General features: G+C 36.1%; 1 protein-coding gene across 1 annotated transcript; it reads left to right on the forward strand.

Moving 5' to 3' along the window:
* Positions 1–8: 8 nt before the first annotated feature.
* On the forward strand, positions 9–21,572 carry LOC101605851 (eukaryotic translation initiation factor 1-like). Its single transcript, XM_045148378.1, has 4 exons — positions 9–31; positions 2,954–3,018; positions 6,730–6,919; positions 21,185–21,572. Exons 1-4 carry the CDS (start codon positions 9–11, stop codon positions 21,570–21,572), a joined length of 666 nt encoding a protein of 221 aa, XP_045004313.1.
* The last annotated feature ends 2,739 nt before the right edge of the window (positions 21,573–24,311 follow it).

Below are 24,311 nucleotides of genomic sequence, written 5' to 3' on the forward strand. Positions count from 1 at the left end.
TTGGAGAAATGGCCAAGAGTGAATTTCCAAGGTGAGCCTGAAAATCAGTGCCAGCATGATGGAGATAGACACTTAGGATGTCATTGCTTTTAACATATGTATAATCACTATTTTGAATTCAGTGTGTAATTTTGCCTAAATCATTGTCATTTTGGGTCAACTTTCTGGAGTTGATAGTGTTTTTAGTGGATGCAAGTTGTATTATCTTTTATGTTATTTGTGTATTTGCTTTAAGACTAACACATCAGAAGTTAGATCAGTGGTTTAATATACATTTGTCAACTCACTACTTTTTCTGACAGATCTGTGGTCTCTTGACCTACCTCAGCATAGGTCCATGGGGACAGGTGGGCAAGGCTGCCATGTCTAGAAGCACAGTATTATACCTCACGATGGGTCTACATGGGCAGAAATAGCAGGGCAAGGCATAGAGTGGCTGCTGGGTCCAACTGTGTAGTTTCTGACTTCCTATTTCCTTTGCAGTAATGGTGGCATGAAATTCACCAACGTATCATGAATACCTCAAAATAATAATCTTATAGTAATGCTTATAGTAATCTTTCTGTCTCTATTTGGAGTATTAAAATTATAGGCAGTCACTGCTATGTTTAACCACATTTTTATTGTTTACCACTTGTTTTTCTGTATACAGGTTTGAGTAACACATTATCCCTTCTGTTTAAAACTGCTATTATATTTTTTTTCTTTTAAATTTTTTTCTGTTTTATTTATTTATTTGAGAGGGACAGACAGAGAGAGAATGAGGCTGATAGAGAGAGAGAGAATGGGCGCGCCAGGGCCTCCAGCCACTGCAAACGAACTCCAGATGCGTGCGCCCCCTTGTGCATCTGGCTAACGTGGGTTCTGGAGAATCGAGCCTCGAACCGGGGTCCTTAGACTTCACAGGCAAGTGCTTAACTGCTGAGCCATCTCTCCAGCCCTGTTATTATATTTTTTCATTTGTTATTATTTCAAAAAAGTTCATTGACAATTATTTAGTTGTTTTTCTAGCTCAGGGGAGTCCTGATTTTTGTTCAAGACTTTTTCTATTATTATTATGATTTTATTAGTTATGTACACAGTGTGTATACAGCCATGTTGATACCATACATTAGCCTCCTCTCTGTCCTCCCCCCTTTGCAGGGCCTCTCCTCATTTGGAAATGTGGGTCATGGATTGTGGGGTTAGCCATCAGTTATGGGTAAGAGGAAATATCTCTATGCATAATGTCCCCATATGTGGCTCTAACTTTCTTTCTGCCCTCTCTTCCACAAATTTCTCTGAGCCATGAGGGGCTCATTTTAGGTCTACTTCAGTGATGAGGTCTTGGGAGCCTCTGTGTCTCTGGATATTTGGTTTGGAAGGAGTTGAGTGTTCTCTATGTTTGATGTTGAAAATTTTGATTTGATATGTCAAAGCTATTTCTGGCATATTATTTAGGGTTAGTTGACTTTAGTTTAATTTCAATATGTCCACCCAATTCAGGAAGGTTTTCTCCCATTCTGTTTCTTCTTTTCCCCAACTGTCTTGATTTCCAGACTCCTTAAATTCACATATCTGTGCACTTATCATCTCAAAGCAATTTGCAGCTATCTTCTTTTATCCTCAAGATTTTCCACATCTTTTCTTGATATACATAATTTCTTTAGAACATTCTTTCTTGAGAGAGAGAAAGAGAGAAAGAGGGGGATAATGGGCACACCAGGGCCTCTAGCCTGAAAACGAACTCCAGATACATGTGTCACCTTGTGCATCTGGCTTACATGGGTCCTGGAGAATCGAACCTGGATCCTTAGGCAAGCATCTTAACTGCTCAGCCATCTCTCCAGCCCTTGACTTTTCTTTATTGATTAGTCTTCTATCTTAATTCATTCAGTGAGATACTATGGAATGTTCTTTTTCTAACTCCAGAATATTCTTAGCCTATAAATGAAAGGCTTTGCTTAGAAAAAAAATCCAATCAAAATATTTAATATGATGTCTGCTCTGCATTTTGTGTGGTTTGATATGATGGATTATTTGAATCACAAAAGGCTTTAAAAGATTTTTAAAATTTAAAAAAAATTAAAGTAATGTAGCATTCATAGCAAACTTGAAAGAAAATTGCTGACTTTTTGTTTAAAAACCACAATAAATATGAATATAAAAGTATTTTAATATTTTAAAACTATACATGCACAATATCAAATATTGGGTAACTCATAATTTATAAATAATTAAAAGTAATATATTAGCAAGACTATTGAGTTTTCAGCAGATCTTATGCATAACAAAATATCCATTTCATATAATAATCAATAAGGTAACAAAGTTAAATTTAAGCCATTCAGTCTCTGCTTTAAGACAGCTTGAGATGATTAAAATAACTGCCATATTAACCTTGATAGTGGAATCATAGAATGATATGCAGGTTCAGAGTCTTCATAATTCTGCCTGACCAGTTCTATATGAATAAGGAGCTGAATCCTAAAGATTTATTCCAAAAGTTTGTATTACAAGTAGCCTCTAGGGAAACTTACCTGAGTCTAGAAGAGCAGAAGAGAAAAGCCAAAGTGACTTCTCCACTCTTCCTCTGCCTTGGGAGACAATGGTGGCCTGCCCTCTCCACCACTTGAATTTTTACTAGGTAGACTTGCCTGGGTCTCAGCTTGGCTTACATGACTTACTTAAGGGCATTGAGAATACAGTTTTATCCTTTTTGCCCCTCCAACTTTGTATTGTTCGTGTCCTTCTACTGTGATCAATGGGTTTCTTCATTATTTTATGATAGATATTGTGGCCTAAATACTCTATTGAATATACTCATTGTAAATCTTGAATCTATTCTCTGGTTAGAAGCCAACTGGTAGATTTATAATATGTCATCATTTGGTATTTTATGTCATGTTTAATTTGGGGATAAAAGGAAATTAGAAACCTATTTTTAACTCAATTAGTTATTTATTTTTTTAAGGTGTACCTTGGACCCAATCATTTGCTTTGAATTTGGTGTTTATCTTATTGTTGACAACCAAAGAGGTAAAATAATCTTTGATTTTATTTGGATAAGTTTGTTCTTCATTTGTTTTAAATACATATTGACATGACAACAAAATTAAAGTCCTCTATTCTCTTTATCATATGCTCTCTGTGTCTCTTTGTGACCTACTACACAAGAGCATTTAGGAGATTCATGATTTAAGGGTGGCTAACAATTTGCACTTCAAAGATGAACTTGCTTTTTATAATACTGACATAAATTCTAATGCTTTGTGTATGCTTGTGTTTACATGAGTGCTCCCACACAAAGCAGAGTACAGTTAATGTGTCCATGGCCAGGCTCTACCTCCCTAGAACTGAGATTACCAGTGCTACAACATTAAGACACAGCTTTGTAGGTCCTGAGAATTAATATCAGGCCTACTTGTTTACAAGACATGTACTTTCCTAACATATCTTTCCAGACCCTTAATTTTAAATCTTACAGCTCCCATGATTTATGTGTTCCAAGGATCCATACTTCATGTTGCACATGAAGTCTTCACTCTACATTAGCAATAAAATAATTCATCAGAGGCTTCATTATTTTTGCAAGGCTTTGAAAACCACTGTGACAGTCAACTAATTGTATTGCAGGCATCTCAGTGACTGTAAATCTGGTTATGTTTGTGAATGGATTTTCCAAGATAATTAGATCACATCAGCTCTCATTTAAGGAACACTTTAATCCCATGATAGATCAGAATTTTGAGTAGATTGTTGGGAAGTGGTAGAAACTGTGGAAATTGGGGTCTGGTTGAGTCTGTCACTTGATGATATATTATTCCCTGTCCTCTTTCTATGATGGGTCAACCATTCTGTGAGATTCTTCACTTTTATTCCTTTCTACCCTGCTTGAGAACTTCCTTGGACATATGCTCTGCCACCTTGATGTCTTAGCTAAGTACATGAGGATGAACAACCATTGATGGAGACCTCTGAAACCATGAGAGAAAATAAATCTTTTCTGTTTTTAAGTTGCTCTCTCAGATAATATGACTCCTATAAAAGGAGTAATTTACAGAACCATAGTATGTGATTACACAGAATCTAGACATAATTTTCCCATTTTTGAGACATATGTTTCTCAAATAATGTAAGTATTCTGCAAAACTGAACATGTATACTTTAAAAAATATTTTCAAAATATTGAGTTTATGCACCTAGATAATGCTATAAAATTAAAGGATGTGACTCCAGTTCCATAATAAAGTTTCTACAGTTTTAATCTCCATGTGACAACCATGCCCCAGAATTGCTATTAGTTTTTAATCTTCCCAAGTATTTTCCTTTGTTCATCAATTTTAAAATGTTTACTTTCCTGTGGTTAAATATTTAATGTGCTGCTTCTATGTAAGAATCATCATTGTGTTAATTGTTCTAATTATAGTCTATCTTTCATATTTTCTAGCATTAAATGCTGCTTTGTTTACCCAATTAAGAGTTTAGATTGCTCAGCATTAGAAGTTTATGAGGTTGATTGTTCAATTGTATTGGCATTTCATTTTATGAATCAAGTTTTTAATTTGAGGCTATCAGATACCCTGAAAATGTGAGCATTTGAATAGTCAAATCAGTTTTCATTGTACCATTAGGTGTTCAAAAGAAAACATGAAATGATGTAGCTTATTCAGAAGTCTTACGTTTTGTGACTCAAGTTCTTTTTAATGGGTTTTGTGAAGTATTGCTTCAATTCTGTTTCCAAAAACCCAATAAGACAAAACTTGTTTTCATAAAGCAGATAGAAAACTGATTCATGAGTGTTGGGTATTTTCCAAATGAAATGCAGTATTTCCAAATAGTTACATGTGTAATAATGACTTTGGTGTTTATGTGCACATTTCATTAAATGGGTTGATTTCAGTTCTAAAGTGAGGGTTAACATCACTAAATAATGAAATTGTGAGAAAGCATTAGCCATGTAATTTTGGGTTAAAAAAGTTACTACTCATGTATTAGTGAATATATCAGATTGGAAGACAGGCTGATCTGTCTTTATTTCATTATTACAAAGTTGATATAAGTACTGTTCTTTACAAAGGAATATATAGACATGATGAATTGCACATGTGACTTTTTGAATTATCTATGTGAGAAAAACTATGATAAAGCCTGTCTTTTTTCTCACACTTTTAGTGTTAACCATATTTTCTATTATTAAAGCAGTCTTCCTCAGAAATACTTTCACATTTATTGATGTGTTCCTAATGTTAACGGCATACAACAAGAGACTTATCATTACATTCATTATTGATTTCTATTTCTCTATATTTTATAAAAGGAGTACAATCTACATTTTAACCAAAACAAAGAAATAACACAGAATTGCTAAATATACTAGCATAATTTAAAATTTTCTAATGACTGACTGATACTAAATGTGTCACTTATCTTTTAGAAACCAATAGTCTTTAATTGACTTTTCATTAATTGAGAGATTTCATGCTAAGCAGCCATTCTACCACTGAGCTAAACTCTCATCACATAATTTGCTTTTAGCGGTCTGGTATTCATAATTGTATAACACATGGTGATCTGTTCTTATATTTCTAGATCTGATTTCTTTTGCATACTAAACTCTGAATAATAATGAATGTCTCAATAAATTTGAGTTAAGTAAAATTCTTATGATACTATTTATAATATTTTGGTACAAACATGCATTTTGGTATAAAATTTCCTACATTTAGAAAGCAAAAATAGATGTTTCAAGAGGAAACATATCAGACTACATAGGACCATAGTATGAACTTTTATTTATACCTTTATGGTCTAGAAAGGAAATAATTTTTCCTAAGTCATGATTACAGCTCAATATAAATCCTTATTTAGGTTGGGTCTTCAGCTCAGTTCATCAGAAGAGCAACTGACTAGCAATGCAGTCTCCAACACCAAGATGTGTGTGTGTGCATGTGTGTGTGTGTGTGTCTATCAGTAATATCATAGCCATTGGGACATATTTCAAATTCTTTTCAGGAATTGTGAATTAGGATTAATCATAAAACACAATTAAATCCACAAATGTGTTGCTGCCAAGATCACCACATACCACATAAGTTAGAATGTCAGGTGTTTGCTTAAAAACACTTTGCAGGCTTGGTATGAGGATCAGTAGGGTAGTTGCATAGCATGCACGATCCATTGTGTTCAATACCCAGCAATGAGATTGAAAGTACTATAAACTGTTGTTTGCTGCCTCTTGAATTTGCTAAGATAGAAAGAGGTTACTGTAAAGCTGTGTCTAAATAATTTATTCCTTAAACCCTGACTTATTTTATCATTTTCACTTGGTACTACTCTATACCCTAACCTGGTCAAACACCAAAGTTAGAAAAGTGATTCCAAGGGAACAGGAAGTATAAAAATCATGGCTTTAAAAGGGCAGCATGGATATTACCTACAGTCTTCCTTAACAATAGACACAATTAAGGAAAAGCAAATGAAGAGTAGCTAATGAATGAGAGATTTTCAATTTGAGAAGTGAACAAAACAGGAATGTTCAGAATCCAAACAATATTTTGTAAAAAAAATTCTTGATTTAGTTATTAATTTCAATAAATGTAAGCTTCTTTATGATAATATAATGTTACCTCTTGACAAATTAGACATATGTTAAATCACATGTGGATTGACATTTGCATATTTCCATAATTACAATAAAATTAATGTAATATACAATCATTATTAGTAAATTTTCATATATTATTACAGAGGAACATCTGGATCTTTCCATGATATACTTGGCAGAGGTCTACTACCAGCACAGATGGAGCTTCACTTTGGATTCCAATGGCAATAATGCTGAAGCACAGAATCACATGTGTTCACCAGCTAGTGGATACTCCACCATTCACCCTGCCATAGAGCCCTATAACAGGACACATTCCAGGTTTGGCAAGAGGTATGATTCTTTTTCTTTCCAGTTGTGATCATGTATGTCAGTTTTGTGAGGTTGGAGAAAGTTCCAGTTTTACTACACTTCTATGTGGAACTGTTTAGGTTTTCATTTTTCTGTAACTCACTGTTGGAGTTTTATTGTTAAATGTATTCATGTGTTTGAAAACTTGGTCCAGGTGGTGGTGATGTTTGGAAAAGTTATAGAACCTTTAGGAGATAGAAACTTGCTGGAGGAAAGTAGGTCTCTGTGAATGGGCTCTTAGAATTTACAGGCTAGCTCTATTTCCTGTTTACCTTCTCTGTTCCTAACTGCTCATGCAATGTGTCCAGCTAACTTTCCCCCTCCTGCTGCCTTGTCTTACTTTCTATAATGAACTGTACCTCTTGCAACTATAAACGAGTCCCATAAACTCTTTCTTCTTTAAATTGTTTCTGTTCTGGTCATAACACCCACAATGTAACTGATACACTTGCCTCCATTTTCCATTTTATGCTCCAGAAATTTAGAATAATATCCATGTGTTCATTGAAAGAAAATAACTTACATGATAAAGCATGAGGTTTGAGCTGAAAGAATCATGAAGGAAATTAAGAACACATGGACTAGAGAAATGGCTTAGCAATTAACATGCTTTTCTGTGAAGCCTAAGGAGCCAGGTTCAATTCCCCAGTATCCACTTAGGGAAATGTGTAAGGTGGTGTATGCAACCGAAGTTCATTTGCAGTGGCTAGAGGTCCTGGTGTGCCGATTCTTTTCTATTCTTCTCTATTTGCCGCTCTCTCTCTTAAATAAATAAAATATTTTTAAAAGAATTTATAAGGCATTCAGATAACGCCAATGGATTAGACAGAGTAATTTAACTTTTCTAAGACACACTTTTATTTCTTAGATAACCTTAGATAATTGCACTAGTTTGAGGTGGTGTTGTTTGTGAGTTTGGTAGACATGAAGTGAGAATTGAGGAGATTGTCATATAGTAAGTGACTAACAATCTACATCCCAGTTACTTTATATTCATGTAAGTGCACGTTTTTTTGAGATAAGATTTTTCTCTAGCCCAGGCTGACCTAAAATAGTCTTAGGAAGGCCTCGAACCCACAGCTATCCCCCTAACTCTGCCTCCTCAATGCTGAAATTAAAAGTGAATGCCACTTCCCCCGGCTCAGCACACTTTGTCTGGCATGGTAGCTATGGATAATATAAAGGCATACATGAGATCATGACTGAAAAGGTAAATGTTTTGCTGGGTAACAATATGTAGCTAGATAAATTATAATCAGCTCTTTGAAGAGCTTTTTATAAAATAGATTATTCATCACCACCATAAGTGCTAATCCAAACAGAGGGGAAATGAATTTCAAAACAAGAACAGCACAGAACATTTAGAGGTAGAAGGAAGAGGATATCGGGAAGCACAGCTTAACAAGCACATTCAAAATTATTTTAAAGCTCAGGAAATCCATTAAACACACACACACACACACACACACACACACACAAGTTTGTGACATGTTTATTCAGGAATTATTTTTGACTTTTGGGTCACTACATTGTGCTTCTATGAGAGTTTTCTTTTCAGCCAATCAGTCAGATGTTTCTAGCAGGATGAAATAGTCAATGAAAATCACTGGCTTTACCACTAGGGAGTGGTTTGAGGTGAAAGGAAAACAAAACCAAACAGAAATTATGCTCAACTGCCTGTTCTATGAAAACAGCAAGTTGGGGGCAAGTGCAGTGGATGCTCTGGCAGCAATGCACGGGTGGGCTGGCACGAGCCAGGAATAACATGAAGCTATAAATGATTGGCAGGAAAGCTACATCTCTTTGGCTGCCTTTTGTATGTGCATCTGCAAGAGCAAAAAGTACCTAAGCCACCCACATGACTAGTTTCAAAGAACTAATACAATAAACAAACAAATAAAAACACTTTGCACAGATATAAGTAGTCATATGTATCCACATTGACAGATGAAATGCAAACTCCTCCAAGTTATGCCCTTACAATTGAATTACATGTGAGTAAAACAAGCCATGAAGAACTAAGGAAAATATGTAAACAAACAGCAAGAGCAAAGAGGTGAATTCAAAGTCTAAAACTGCTACAAAATACTATTATAGGTTTGTTTCCAATAACTGAGTCATTAGGCAATGAGAATGTAAATATGAAAGTCAAGTGAAATGAAAATGAAAACGATTTCAAAATGACAAAAGTGGACATTGAAGAGACAGCTCAGCAGTTAAAGGTGTTTGCTTGCAAAGCCTGTCAGCCCAGGTTTGATTCCCCAGTACCCACATAAAGCTTGATGCACAAAATGGCACATGTGTCTGGAATTTCCTGATACACACATTTTTTAATCTCTCTCCTCTCTTTCTCATAGATTATAGATAGATAGATAGATAGATAGATAGATAGATGGATAGATAGATAAACAGGAGCCAATAGTTGTCTTTGAGGGGGGTACAAAACCTAAACTTAATCAATAGAGATGACAAAGCTGTGATTGCGAACACTATCAAAGTCCTGAGGAAAAGGTGGTTGAAGGTTTAGAGTGAAATGATAATGACCAAAATATAAGATCTTTGAATGCAGACAGAAAACACTAAAATGTTTCAAATGGAAAATCTTGAGTAGAAAAGTTGAATAAATGCAATAAATTACTTCAAGATATACATAATATGTACATGTATAGTTTTGTGAATTTAAAGACAGATTATGGGTTTAATTCCTAGCACTGAAAAAAGTTACATAAATTTTACAATTTGAAGAACACAACAAGAGAAAGGCTGTGCCTATTGCTACAGATTTATAATCCTAATTTGTGAGGAGGGTTAGTCAGAAAATTATAAGTTTAAGGCAGGCAGGACAACTTAGTTAAGTGTGTGTTTCAAAATAAAATCCATGGAAAGAAGGCTGAGGTATAGTTCAGGGGTCAAGATCTTTCCCAGTGTGTGCAAGGCCCTAGGTTCAGTTCCCAAATAAAAATAGTAAATAAATGCAGTTGTTGAAACCCATGAGATAACCAAGCATTCCATAATATTTATAACCCAGAAGCAATATAAAAATATACATCATTATGGAAAATAACATAAATATATTTGACATTTTGTGAATTGATAAACACAATTTTGTATATCCATGTAAATAAGCTACATTTAGAAACAAAGGGAATGAATTATCTAAATCACCTCATCTAAAATAAATTAACTGGAAAATTACTATGTTATGCCATAGAAGTGTTCAGCATGCCTGGATAATTGATAATTCATGAGAAATATCCAAGGCTTTCTCATATATAAGGGGGAGGTCTCAGGCATATCTATTCCTGTGAAAATATTTCTAAATCATTCCAGCACTTATGAAAAACATTATTGGTTATTATTTGTGATAGGAAATTAATTGTTTTAGATATTTCTATATGTTTGTTTTATGTCTATTCCTGTATAAAACGGTTACTATCATAGGTATGAAGATCATAATTCCTTTTAATAATTTATTTTTATTTAATTGAGAAAGAAGCAGGGGGGATGGGTGCATCAGAGTCTCTAGCCACTGCAAACATACTTCAAATGCATGTACCACCTTGTTTATCTGGCTTATGTGGGTCCTGAGAAATCAAAACCTTGGTCCTTTGGCTTTTCAGGCAAGTACCTTAACCACTAAGCAGTCTCTCCAGCCCAAAAATCATAATTCTTTAAGTGACTGTGGTTTTTTGAATGTATGTTCTTCAAAGACATCAGTATTTTAGATTAAACTCTCTATTTAGGGCTCCAGCGAGAGGTGTGTCATTGGGGCAAATCTTGAGTACAAATCTAAGGTGTGCTGAGAGCCAACTTGAGCTCTGTCTCTTCTTGCTTGGTGGTGTTGGCTTCAATCTCTTTCTTATGAATCTATGGAAGTGAGTCAGCTTTTTCCAGAATGATGCAATTTCACCAAAAATTTGTATTATAGAAATAAACCTATTCCTTCTATAAGCTGCTTCTGGTCAGATATTGGTCCTAGTAATGAGAAGGCAATGGCAACGATAACTTTCTCAAATTGTAATCTTTGCATCCTAGAAGATGCTAAGATATTTTCAGGCTTTCTAAACTGTCCAAAATAGTTAAGAACTTACATGTCTGATTTCATATTATATTGGCACTTGCATTGATGGTACTAAAGCAATTAAGCAGAAAACTACGTGTTTAGCCAGAATCAAGGACAATCCACCACTAGTTACTAGATTCTTTACTACTTTACACATGCAGGGAAAATAACCAGTTTCATTGAGTAATTTTCATTTTTGAGAAGAAAAAAAAATTATTTATTTTTAAGCAGAGAGAGATAGGGTGTAAATGGGGAGAGAGAAAGAGGGAGAAAGCAAGAATAGATGCACCGTACCCTTCAGCTGCTGCAAAGGAACTCTAGGTACATGTGCCACTGTGTATCTGATTGATGTGAGTGCTGGGGAATCACAACCCTGATCGCTAAGCCTTTCAGGCAAGTTTCCTAACCTCTGAACTATTTCTCAAGATCAGTATTTTTTAAAAGACAAAATAAAATTATTAATTTAATTTGTTTGCATGTATTCGTAGCCTGTTGAAAAATGTACATTTAGAATTCTTCTGCATACTGAAATACAATAGTTTCTCTAGGAAAAAGAAATATTGTTGATAATTTGAGTCACTGACTTCTAATTGCTAACTTCTTCAAATTTCTTTTTCTTTTTCTTTTCTTTCTTTCTTTCTTTTTTTTTTTTAGGCAGGGTTTCAGTGTAGCCCAGGTTGACCTATATATAATTCAGTATGTAGTCTGAGGCAGACCTTGAACTCACAGGTATCTCCCTCCTGAGTCAGTGCTAGGATTAAAGGCTGTGACACCAAGCCCAACAAAGAGAGAGAGAATAAGCGTACTGAGACTTCTAACTGCTGCAAATGAACTCCAGATGCTTGCACCATTTTATGCATCAAGGTCTACATGGTTGAATTCTAGTTATTGGGTTTTATAGGAATCCACTTTCACTACTGAGCCATCTCTATAGACTTAAAGCACTATTTTCAATTAAAGGAATTGTCATCAGAAAGATTATGGTTACTATCATTTTGATATTTGTGAGTAATTTTTAAAATAAAGTACAAAAACTTATAATATCAAATAAAACCAATGATAGCACTTGGTGCCTATGACACTATTTTTGGTTCAAATTAAAAATTAAAAGTTTGAAACATCTAGCCATCATTGTTCAGTTGATATTTTCCTACTTATCAAAATTACTACATTATGACTATTCATATTAATGAATAAATATTTTTTCATTCTCTCTCCAAATAAATAATTTTTTTAAAAAATGATCATGCATAAAAACATCATAGTATTTGGAATATCTAAATATACTATTTTCCAAATGACTGAGAATGAATTCTACCAAACTACATTAAGCAAGGCACATATCCAGAGTTCACAGTATAGTGTGGTGTTTAGTGTTATGGTAGTAACTAGTCATTGACTATGGCATTACATTCCTCTTTGTAAATAACTACTAAACCTAATTCTTGAGTTTCAAAGCAGTGACAAAGAGGAATATATGAAACTGTATATAATAAATATTAAAATAGTCTTCCATTTCCAAATATATGTTAGTGTGATGCTTTATTTTCTTGAAATAATTAATTTATTATGATTAATAACTTGATCATAACTTACTTCAACCAAGTAGCTAAATATATTCTATCAAGTACCCTGAAAAGAGGATCACAGATGTGATATACTGTGCTAATTTGTACTGCATGATAACCTAGGGTGTATCATATAACATCATAGATAGAATGTCAGTCATTTGACTACTGAAAAGCTTAGATTACAGCAAAACAATCTGAACTAGCATCATAGATTTTGCAAGTATATAGGAATACCATAATTTCATTTTTGTTCTCCTGATGTTGATTATTTTAGCATTTGTTTTTGTGATAACTTCTGAACAATTGAAAACATACAGCATGTATTCTAGACACAATCATGAAGAACGTTTCATATTCTGACAGACAGTAACCTTTCAGTCTCCTTAGGTACATTGGGAAAATTATGTGCACCCTGAATTTCACTAAAATAGTCAAAGTGTGCATTAACATATTAAATCTCTGAGAGAATTTCTGTAAGAATATTTTTGCCCCTTAAAATGTGACAATGTCAGTCAATGTGTTAAGTCTATATTAATTCTCTTTAATCCTTAAAGCTTCATGAGACCAAATAAGGAAATCCTGATTCCCCAACCAAGGATTTCATCCATGATGTTATCGTTTTGCAAAAGCCATTTCTACCAATAACAAGCATTTGGAGCCAATGGTAATCCTGATTCCTCAACCAAGGATTTCATCCATGTTGTTATCATTTTTCAAAAGCCATTTCTACCAATAACAAGCATTTGGAGCCAATGATAGTTGCCTCAACAGTCCAAATCTGGTATAGAGGGCTTAGAAGTTTCCTGTAGAGTCACTAAATGCCACCCATGTTTGAACTTGAAGCTGGGTTCCTAGGTCGGCAAAGGTTGGCAACAGTAGTAGCATCAGCAGGATAGACACTCGCAGAAGTAAGGCAAGCAGGCAGGCAAAGGGTATTTTTTTCTGAGGACTTCTCTGCTGTGGAAAGAAAGCACCCAGTCTGGGGGAGGGTTTTCTCCTCCATGCTAATTCTTCCTTTAAATGTCTTTACAGACCCACTCTGATTCCTATCCCTTAGTTAATGCCAGTTTAAACCAAGTATCAATCAAGATTAACTATCACAAGTTCATCCTTTCCCAACATGACATCCAATCAGTTCTTTATGTCATATATATTTTAAAATAAAAATAATAATAATGATGACATCACTCTACCTGATATAATTGTCCCATATAACACTAAAAAGGCACTATTATTCCCCCAGAACAGGCAGCCAAGTTCTTTGAGGAATGCTTAGTTCCTTGGTTAGAAGCATTGTTATTCATGCTTGAGGGTAAGGCATTATGCAATTCCATGAATTTCCAGAATCATTTACATGCAAGAAAGGGAAGTCCATGTCCAGAATACCTATGTATTTCAGTAAAGAAGTAGTCCAATATAATGAATCTGCCACCAGATTCCTGGATGGTTGCCTTGGGCAACAGTGCCAATTGGTGGTGGGGGGGAGGCTCAATGCTATGCTCTGCTGCTGTCAATTTGGTACTCAGCACTATCCATGGCTAAGTCAGTCTTGGTGAGCAGAATTTCATGTTGTTGAGACCATACATAACCTCCAGCCATGCCATTTTGTTAAAGAACAGATTGAACAATGACAGGGCTGACCAGGGAAAGAGGCTGACTGCTATCCACAGACTGGTCATCTTACCAATATAATTACTGTAATCCTCCTCTACTGAGGCTACTTTTAGTGTGAATTAACATAAAACACCCACGTGCCTTCCCATGGTGTGACCATTCTGAGAGTTCAAGCCATAATTCTACAGCTCATAATTTAATACATAACCATACAGCCATATGTCTAGCCATTTTTCCTTCTGAGCAAAATGAACAACCATGTGCACTGACTGATGGTCTGCCCACTTCACTACTGTCCTTCTGGGTTGCCCTGTGAAAGGGATGTAATACTGCAGCTGCCCACCTCTGGATGGTGCCTTCATAGAATGCAGAATGATTTGAAAACAAACTCTAGTGTTCTCATCATTTCAGTCAACATAGTCTATGAGGCAATGGGTACATTATTGTTGACAGAAATCATCGTAAACAGCAAATAGATTTCTAAGTGTTTTAACAGATTCCTCATATGGATTACTTGAGCTTTCCCTACTTATCCAGGTCTGTTCACTTGTATTGATGATGTACTGCTACTGTTCACACCCAATTTTATGGCTAGGTAGATCAATAGTTTCTCACTCATGAGTCCCTGAGGTCACATGGGGACTTAATGGCCTATTGTTAAGTGCTTGGTTTCCACAAAGGCCCAATAGCAAGCTAAGAGATATCTCAAAGGGTCATTAGTTGTCTGTAGATGATAACAGGACCTTGATTCAAAGTCCTAAGCGTCTTCATTGTAATTCGCCTATGGGCACCTCTCAAAGACTCTAGACAGCACCCATGTCTGCCACTGACCCTTCAAGCACCAAAGGGTCCGCTGGATCATATTGTCCAAGTTGCAAAGTGTCTGTTCAGCATCCTGCACCTGTTGTAAAGCCAGTATTCACTCAAAACTAACAGTCTTTTTAAGTCGTTTGGTGTATGTGAAAGGGTAATATACCCATCTAAGGAATCTGCTACCATCAAAGTAGAAATAGGCCCACCAGGCCTACTTGTATGGGACTTATTTCTCAACTGCATGTGTGGCCAGGTGCAACAACCTGTCCTTCACCTTTGAAGGAGTATTTGCACATACTACAAACCACTGGACACCTGGGAATTTTACTGAGGTGGAAAACCATTGAATTTTTGTTACATTTACTTCCCACCCATATACACTGCACCAACAAGTATGGCATAACTGTTACCTCCTGGTAATTTGTCTGATCAGCTTAATATCTTCAATGTAATGGACCAGTGTAATAGCTTGTGGAAAGAAGAGATATTCAAGGTCCTTGAAAACTAAATTATAGAAAAGGGCTACAGAACTAATGTTATCTCAATATAAAACATTGCAGGTGTAGTGATGGCCTTGCCAGCTGAAAGCAAATAGTTTCCGTTGGTACTTATGGGAAGATATGGAGATCAAAGCATTTCCCAGATCCAATAGCTGCAAACCACATACCAGGAGATGTGGTATAGCAGCTAGAATTAGAGTGAATAACTACTTGACTGAATTTTCAATAAGTAATTGTTATTCTCCATGATCCATTCATCTTATGCAAATGCTAAATAGGGAAGGTAAATTGATATGTGTTAGAAACCACCATCTTGGCCTTTTTGATGTTCTTGAGTGTCACTAATTTCTGTGAAAAAATTCTCCTAGGCATGACAAACTGTTTTAAATTCACCACTTTTCTTGGTAGAGACAAGTTAAGTGGCTTCTATTTGATCTTTCCAACCATAACACTTCTTATTTCACAGTTTGGGTAACCAGTGTGAGAATTCTGACAACTTCTAAGTGTATTAATCTCAAATTATGAATTATGAGACCAGGAAAATAATCATATGATCATATTGAGGACCTTTCTGTCTCACCATGAGTCAGGCTTTAACTAAAAGGGTTCAACTCAGCATCTGACCTCTATAAATGCTTACATTGAATGATGTTTGAAATATCCTGGAATTCATTTCAGGATCAGTATTTATCAATACCCCAATATCTGATTATTTCCTTTTCCCCAATGTATAATTATCCTGTTAAAAGGTTACATGTCCTTTTGAGAAAGGATAGGAGAAGGACTAGTATCAAAACTTCTAAGAATTGTAAGAGGATCCTTCCTTAGTGTCATGTATCTTCTCTTTTACTCAAGTGGTTCTGGTTCTATAAGCTGACTCAAATATAGAAATTGGTGAAGCACTTATAATTATTCATTGCTAGAATTTAAAGTAGTTTGTCATTCATTTGACCTGGATTTTTTTTCTACTTATACAAATCAAGCAAGGAAATACTTGGTTTCCAATGTATTTTCTTTCTAAGAACACCAAAATTATTTATCCAGTGCCAGAGGCTACCCAAATCAGACCATTATGAACATTGCTTTGCCTATGATGTCTAGTATGGTCAGTATACTCTCTACCTTTGATGATTTAGTGCCACTACTTGGCCCTTGGTACTTTAAGATCAAATTTTACCAATTACATTTAAGTGATCTAATTGAGAAACCTCAATTTTTACTGCATACAGCATATTTTGATTGTAATATTTGCATAATAGCAAATAGCAATGACAGACCTCTTCACACATGTTGGTGCTCCACTCACAGACAAATCAGTTTCTTATGGTTTAGTAAAGAACAAATTTTTGAGACCTCCCCACTGCAGAGGACTAGAATTTACATGGCAAATCCATTGGAGCATTGCAGTGCCATGAGCCTTTTAATTCCTTCATCAATAGTCATCCAAGGTATACCAGACATTTGCAGTTCATTCACAGTAGTCCTTCTTTTGACTCACACTTTGTCCTGCTAATCAAATAAACTTTTTGCTCCCTTTTCAATTTTGCAACAGAAAAATCTCTGCTCAATGAACCCATATTGATAAATGTTGCCTGATCTAAATGTATTTTCGTTATCCTATCATCCCTTGCACTTAAAATGCACTCCCAGACATATTTGTATTTTCCAGAGTTCTGATTATATGAGTTGGAAATTTCATGGAGTTCTTTAGACATGCATTGCACCTCCTCATGCGTCGTACTTTCTACCTCACCTCTAGCGGCTCTTTTACCCTTGTATCTGCTTATTGTTCTACAGCCTAACGTGGATGAGCACTTGTGAACACCAGTGTTATCTTGCTTGTCATCCTCTCCAGGGAAGGCCACTGTCAGTTCTATGGTCAAAGCAGAATTACTTAGGTAAGGGTAAAGAGGTTAATTCTGCAGAAAGCAGGTGTCTGGGTGTAGCCTTCACTAAATGTTATTTCATCAACCAATAGATAAGAATCAGAGCTCAGTGCTCTTGACCTCATCATGGTCTTCACATACATCTCCATCAAAATTTCCTGGAGCCCACTCTTTTTCTATCAACACCTTTACTTTATTGCTGACTATCTTTGAGACTGGGACTTAAACTTGTATTGTATGTAAACCAATGTATAGTAAAATATGGCAGAATACCTATGGATGATGGGTAGATTGTTCCTGCAGGACAAACTTAAAAACATTTATTTTGTTTATTTAATCTGTAGCTACAATATTTCTTCTCTGAGCTCTTTCCTTTCCTTTTACTTTAGGAAGAAATACTAGAATCAGTCAGAATCATTATATTTATTACTTTTGCAGAAGTGTTCAGAAGTTTCATTTGTAGCATCCCTAAACTCCATGATTTTCACAGGTGGTAAACTAGAAGTGTTGCATGCATTTATCGTGCATAATTTTTTGCATTCCCCATACCATAGATTACCAGTGCTCTCCATAGTTCCAGACATTGTTAATGATTTAGGTTTAGTTGAGTTGCAGATACTACAAAACACACTAAAAAAAATCTTCTTTATCATTCTGTTTTGCTGGAACCACTCCTGGTAGCAAAATCCATATAGTCAAAGCTCACTAGAGGGATAGAATCAACAGAATGAATATGCTAATTAAAAGGGATTTGTTAGATTGGCTTATACAGAAGGAATTGTGGATTCTAACAATGGCTAACTTCATTCTGGAGAGGGTGAGAACTGGGTAGCTGCTCAGTCCACAAAACTGGATATGTCAGCTATCTTGGTCTGTTGCTGAAGGCCTGTGAGATTTCTGAAGAGTCGCTAGCTTTCAGTCTATTGGAACTTGCAGAGGCGGAACATGCTGAGAGAAAGATACCAGCAGCAACAGCAACAACAATGTGTGAAATGCACTCACCAGCAATAAGTGACAATAGACAGAAAAACAATACTGCTTTTTCTTTGGACCTAATTATATCTGGGCTTCTTCTGGAAGGTGCCACTCATTCTGGGGAAGTCTTCACACTTCACTTAACCCTTTTTAATAATGTCATACATACACACAGCCAAAATAATGTATCAATTTGACAATCAAGATTTACCATCATATTACATTTAAGAAAAGAATGAGGGGCTGGAGAGATTGCTTAGTGGTTAAGGCATTTGCCTGCAAAGCCAAAGTATCCCAGTTCAACAGTCCAGGACCCATGTAAGCCAGATGTACAGAGGGGTGCATGTGTCTGCAGTTTGTTTGCAGTGGCTGGAGGCCTTGGCATGCCCATTGTCTCTGTCTGTCTGCCTCTTTCTCTCTCTTGAATCAATAAATAAATAAAATTTAAACATTAAATAAATAAAAAGAAAAGATTGAGAGTCAAAACAAGAATATCTAAATAGTGGCTTGAAAATACATACTTTAGGGTTACCTTGTTGAAAATACTCACATACTTTAGAGCTACTTTGTTAAATATACTTATAAATATATTTCCCCTGTGTTCCTTCCAGCACACCATCTGTATGGATGAACTGTAAGAACAAACTGCGTGAGTGGACAATAAGAACAAAATTTGATAGCAAATTACAAGAATGGGCTATTATTGCTAAGAACTGTGGAAATATTCCTTATGCACCTTATAAGTAGCATTTGTGCTATTCTTGTTGAAAGATCTTAAATTCCTTATTTATAACTTGTTCTAAAGTTAATTGTACATCCACCTGATGAAAGCAATGTGACTATGTTTTCTCTAGCTTGGTGTGCCTTTGGCCTAAACAGCACAGATGATCAATATCGACAATCAATGTTTAGAGATGCTGGCTCATCTTAAGATATGCCCTATGTGCCTTTTCTCAGAAGCCTGGATGGACTTATGACTTAAAACAAACATGTGTGTAAGAAGTGCTGATCATAGCATTGAATACAATGAGGTCAGCAACTATAGGTCCATAGATCTGTTGAAAGGAGGTGGACTTATTTTGATTGCTCTTATGATCAAAGTGTAAGGGGTTCTGGATCAGCAAAGTCCAGTAGGTCATAATCCTAAATCCCTTCCTTTATCAAATGTTTAAGAATTATCCAAATCTGAATGTTTCTTATAATTTTCTAATATAGTACACTACTTGTTCATGTATTACTACTTCTTGTTTGTCAATAAAGGGCTGTTGAGTATGTGGGTGCAGAAGAGAGGAAGCCATAGCCACAAGAAGATCAAAACAGCAGTGATAACAGATGCAGCAGTGTGAATGGCTTAAACTAAACTTCTCTTAAGTTTCCTTTTTTTGCTCAAGCCACTACCAGAGGCAGATAGCCCACTCCTGAGATAAGAGCAACAGTTTACTTCACCATCTCTCAGGATCAGCTCTTCTGGATAGGAAAGATCCAGAGGGCTGTCTTCTCTAAAATCAGTGTGGTTCCCCTAAATAGTGCAACCATCCATGTCTTTTGTATACATTTTGGGTCATAGAATACAGGAAATTTAATCAGATGTCTACTCTTTAAATTGTTAGGATTATTTTCTAAGTACTGAGATATTATCATGAATGAAAAAAGCACTACTTGTGAATACCTACAAAGAACACATTTCATAATTTTGTTTTAAATTGGATTAAGTGAATTTCTGTGATTTTGAGTTGCAGAATCTTTATTTAGTGTTTGAGAATCCCTTCTGTGTACCTTTTCTCAGGTTATGTTAGTAACTTGCAACACTGTTAATCTCAAGGTCTTGTAAAGAGTATTTTCTCACAGAAAGGCCCATAGAAGATTTAGAACAGTAAAGAATGACTAACATTTTCTTTGACAACACATAGCAAATTGCCTTTACTTTTCCACAACTATAGAATAAGTAAGAAATACTGAGAATGTTGAATATAGATCCTGAACAAAATCCTCATAAACCAAATTCAACAGCCCATCTAAAGGATTATCCAACTTGATCAAAACAGGATTCATCCCAGGAATGCAGGGATGGTTGAGCATATCAAAATTGGTTACCTTATTAACTTAATCACAAGAACCACATGGTCATTTCAATAGATGCAAAGAAGGCCTTAAGCAGAATACAATGGCACTTCACGATCAAAATGCTAGAGAGAATAGGTATAAGTGGCTGATATCTTAAAGCAATCAAGGCTGTATGTAAAGTGCCTAAATCCCAAATGATACTTAAAGAAAAATTCAAGAAGTTTCCATTGAGATCAGCAACAAGACAGGGCTGCCCACTGTCACCACTGGTCTTGCAATATATTATTGGAAGTCCTAACCCAAGCAATCGGACAGGAGAAGGATTAAAAGTGACTCAGATTGGGAAGGAAGAAGTCAAACTAGCCCTATTTGTAGAAGACATGATTCTATACATTAGTGACCTGAAAGTTTCCACCTCATAATTTCTAAAGGTGATTTATTCCTTCAGAAAATTACAAAATAAAATTTTCAAGATACAAAATGTATATACAAAAATAAATAATGTTTCTTGATACAAAGGACAAATATAGAGAGAAATAAGTCAGTGCAGATGTCCTATTTTCAACACACACACACACACACACACACACACACACACACACATACAAATACCTTTGAATAAAACTAACCAAACACAGGAAAGACCCATATAATTAAAACAGCACCCCAGTCAGTGAGCCGCCAGTGAGGACTCAGCTGCCTCCCCCTAGAGGCCCCTTGCTTGCAGATGCTCTGTCCCTCTTGCCCGCCTTCTCCTATAGCCATCTTCCACAGGCCATTTCCACTGAGGAAAAGGAATTGTATCCTGTCTCTGAAATCCAGAGCCTCTACACTTTCGACCCCTTTGCTGATGCAGGTAAAGGTGATGACCTGCTTCCTGCCCATACTGAGGATTATATCCACACACAAATTCAACAGAGGAACAGCAGGAAGACCCCGACTACTGTCCAAGGGATCGCTGATGATTACAATAAAAAGAAATTAGTGAAGGCGTTCAAGAATAATTTTGCCTGCCATGGTACTGTAATTGAACATTCAGAATATGGAGATGTGATTCAGCTACAGGGTGACCAGCGCAAGAACATATGGCAGTTCCTAATAGAGATTGGACGGGCTAAGGATGGTCAGCTGAAGGTTCATGGGTTTTAAGGATTTGTGGCTCTCTGAAGAGTGAGAATTTCCATGCAATGAGTAGAATGTCCCTTCTGTCCCTTGCGACAAGTTTAAAAACCTCACAGCTTGTATAGTGTAACCATTTGGGGTCCACTTTTAACTTGGACTAGTGTAACTTCATACAATAAGCTGAAAAGAACCATGCTGTCTATCTTGAAGTCCCTCATTTAAACAGAGGTCAGGCAGCAGGCACCTGGCAGTGTCCAGCCTGAAACAAAGCAATAATGATGTTTCAGCCAAGCACAGAGCCCCCAGGTCACAGAAAGCCATGTCTGGCCAGAAACTCCTCAGCTCTCCCTCTACTCTAGAGTTCCCTGCCCTAGTGGAATGTCCACGTTTGAACAACCCAGTGAGTTGGAAGATGATGTGGTAACACAGCAACAGCAGCAGTGCCACTAGAGGGAGCAGTTAAAAACAACAACAACAAAATAAAACACTTGGTGTCTAACCTGACAAGCCAGCAGAATAGAGAAAAGGCCACTTTTCCTCTAATGAGATGGTTAAGACATCTAGCTTGTCACCAAGGTTGTCTTTTTTTTTAATATTTTAATTAATTATTTTTATTTATTTGAGAGCAACAGACAGAGAGAAAGACAGATAGAGGGAGAGAGAGAATGGGCGCGCCAGGGCTTCCAGCCTCTGCAAACGAACTCCAGACGCGTGCGCCCCCTTGTGCATCTGGCTAACGTGGGACCTGGGGAACCGAGCCTCGAACCGGGGTCCTTAGGCTTCACAGGCAAGCACTTAATTGCTAAGCCTTCTCTCCAGCCCCCAGGTTGTCTTTTTAAGCAGACACATCATAGATAAGGGATGTCCAAACAGAATGTGATGCCAGTCTTATATCAGTTAAGCTTTTGACAAGGGAACAAACACCACCACACTGATGCTTTCAGTCATATAGCTAGCTGTAGCACTTGCAACTTAACCAGCAACAGCTGCACAATGCCATGTGAAGTACCAGACTGGTTTTCAGTTTTCTTTTCCTTTCCAGTTTTAATGTTGTGTAATGTATTTAAACCTTTATTTAAACAAAAACTTGTTTTCAGAAATAAAAGAAAAATATAAAAACACTCAAAAAAGAAACAGAAGAGAATTTGAGATGTAAAGACCCCCATGCTCCTGGATGATAGAATTAATATTATGAAAATGGCAATTCTACCAAAAGCAATATAAATATTTAATGCAATACCAATACAAATTCCAGCATCATTCTTCACAGAACTAGAAAAAGATGATCTTAAAATTCACATGGAATGGCAGCAGGACTCAGATATCCAAATATATCCTCAGTAAAAGAAACACTTCTACAGGTATCACAATACCTGATCTAAAATTATACTTTAAATACACAGTTACAAAAATAGCATGATACTGCATAAAAACAGACATATAAACCAATTTCAAAGAATTGAAGACCTAGCTCTTAAGTCAAGTAAATACAGCTATGTCATCTTTGAAAAAGTTGCCAACAATGTACATTGGAGAAAATATAGCATCTTCAAATATGGTGCTAGAGAATTTGCATAACAGCATGTTGGAAAATAAAACTCAAAAAACTAAATGATAAAAACACAACTCATTCAAAAAATGAGTAGAGGATTGAATACAGAGTTCCCAGGGGAAGAAATGCAAATGGGTAATAAATATTTAAGGAACTGTTCAACATCCTTAACCATCAGGGAATATGCAAATTTAAACAACTATGACATTCTACCTTACTTCAGTCAGGATGGAAATCATTAAAAAAATCAAATGAAAATAAATGTTGGTGAGGAGATGGGGAAAGAGGAACCCTAATTTACTGTTGGTGGGAAAGCAAACTTGTACAACCACTATGGAAATCAATATGGAGACTTGTGGAAAACATGAAAATAAATCTACCAACAGACCCAGTTTTCTTCCCCCCTATTGGGCATTTCTCCTAAATGTTATATTCTTTAACTACAGAGATATTTGCTCAAATATGTTTATACCTGCTCAATTCACAGTAGCTAAGAACTGTAATCAACCCATAAGCTCATCATTGGATGAATGGTGCTGCAGTCAGGTTCATGTTGCTGGCTGAAATCATTTGACCAAGAGAAGCTTTTGGGACAAAAGGGCTTGTTTAGGCTTACAGGCTTGAGGGGATGCTCCACAATGTCAGGAAAAGGATGGCCTGAGCAGAGGCTGGACATCACCCCCTGACTAACATAAGGTAGACAATAGGAGCAGGAGAGTGTGCCAACCACTGGCAAGGGTCACTGGCTATAACACCCATAAACACACCCCCAACAATACACTGACTCCAACAGATGTTAATTACCAACTCTTCATCATCTGGGAACTTAGCATTCCAAGCACCTACTTTTATGGGAGATATATAAATCAAGTGACCACATTCTACCCCTGGCCCCTATAAACTGATAACCACCAGTGATATAGAATGCAATGCATTCAGTACATCTTTAAATGTCCTCATAGTTTTAATCAATGCTAATGATGTTCAAACATCCCCATAGTCCAAGGTCTTTTAACTGAGCCATAATACCAAATCCCCCAAACCTATAATGGCAGAGAATAAACATTCCCACTGCAAAAGATGGCACTGAGCTTAGCAAAAATATTCAGCCAATACAAAATTTAAAATAACCAGGACAAACATCAAACTGTAGGTAAAAGTTCAACAACTTTAGCCTGTGACAAGTCTCCAAGTCTGATAATTTTAACCAGAGA

Source organism: Jaculus jaculus, chromosome 4 (genome assembly GCF_020740685.1).
Source record: "Jaculus jaculus isolate mJacJac1 chromosome 4, mJacJac1.mat.Y.cur, whole genome shotgun sequence".
NCBI lineage: Eukaryota > Metazoa > Chordata > Mammalia > Rodentia > Dipodidae > Jaculus > Jaculus jaculus.

Coding starts and splice junctions, on each gene's coding strand:
- LOC101605851 (XM_045148378.1), top strand. CDS start 9: ATGGCCAAGAGTGAATTTCCAAG. Junction 32..2,953: donor GCCAAGAGTGAATTTCCAAG/GTGAGCCTGAAA, acceptor TATTTTTTTAAG/GTGTACCTTGGACCCAATCA. Junction 3,019..6,729: donor TATTGTTGACAACCAAAGAG/GTAAAATAATCT, acceptor ATATTATTACAG/AGGAACATCTGGATCTTTCC.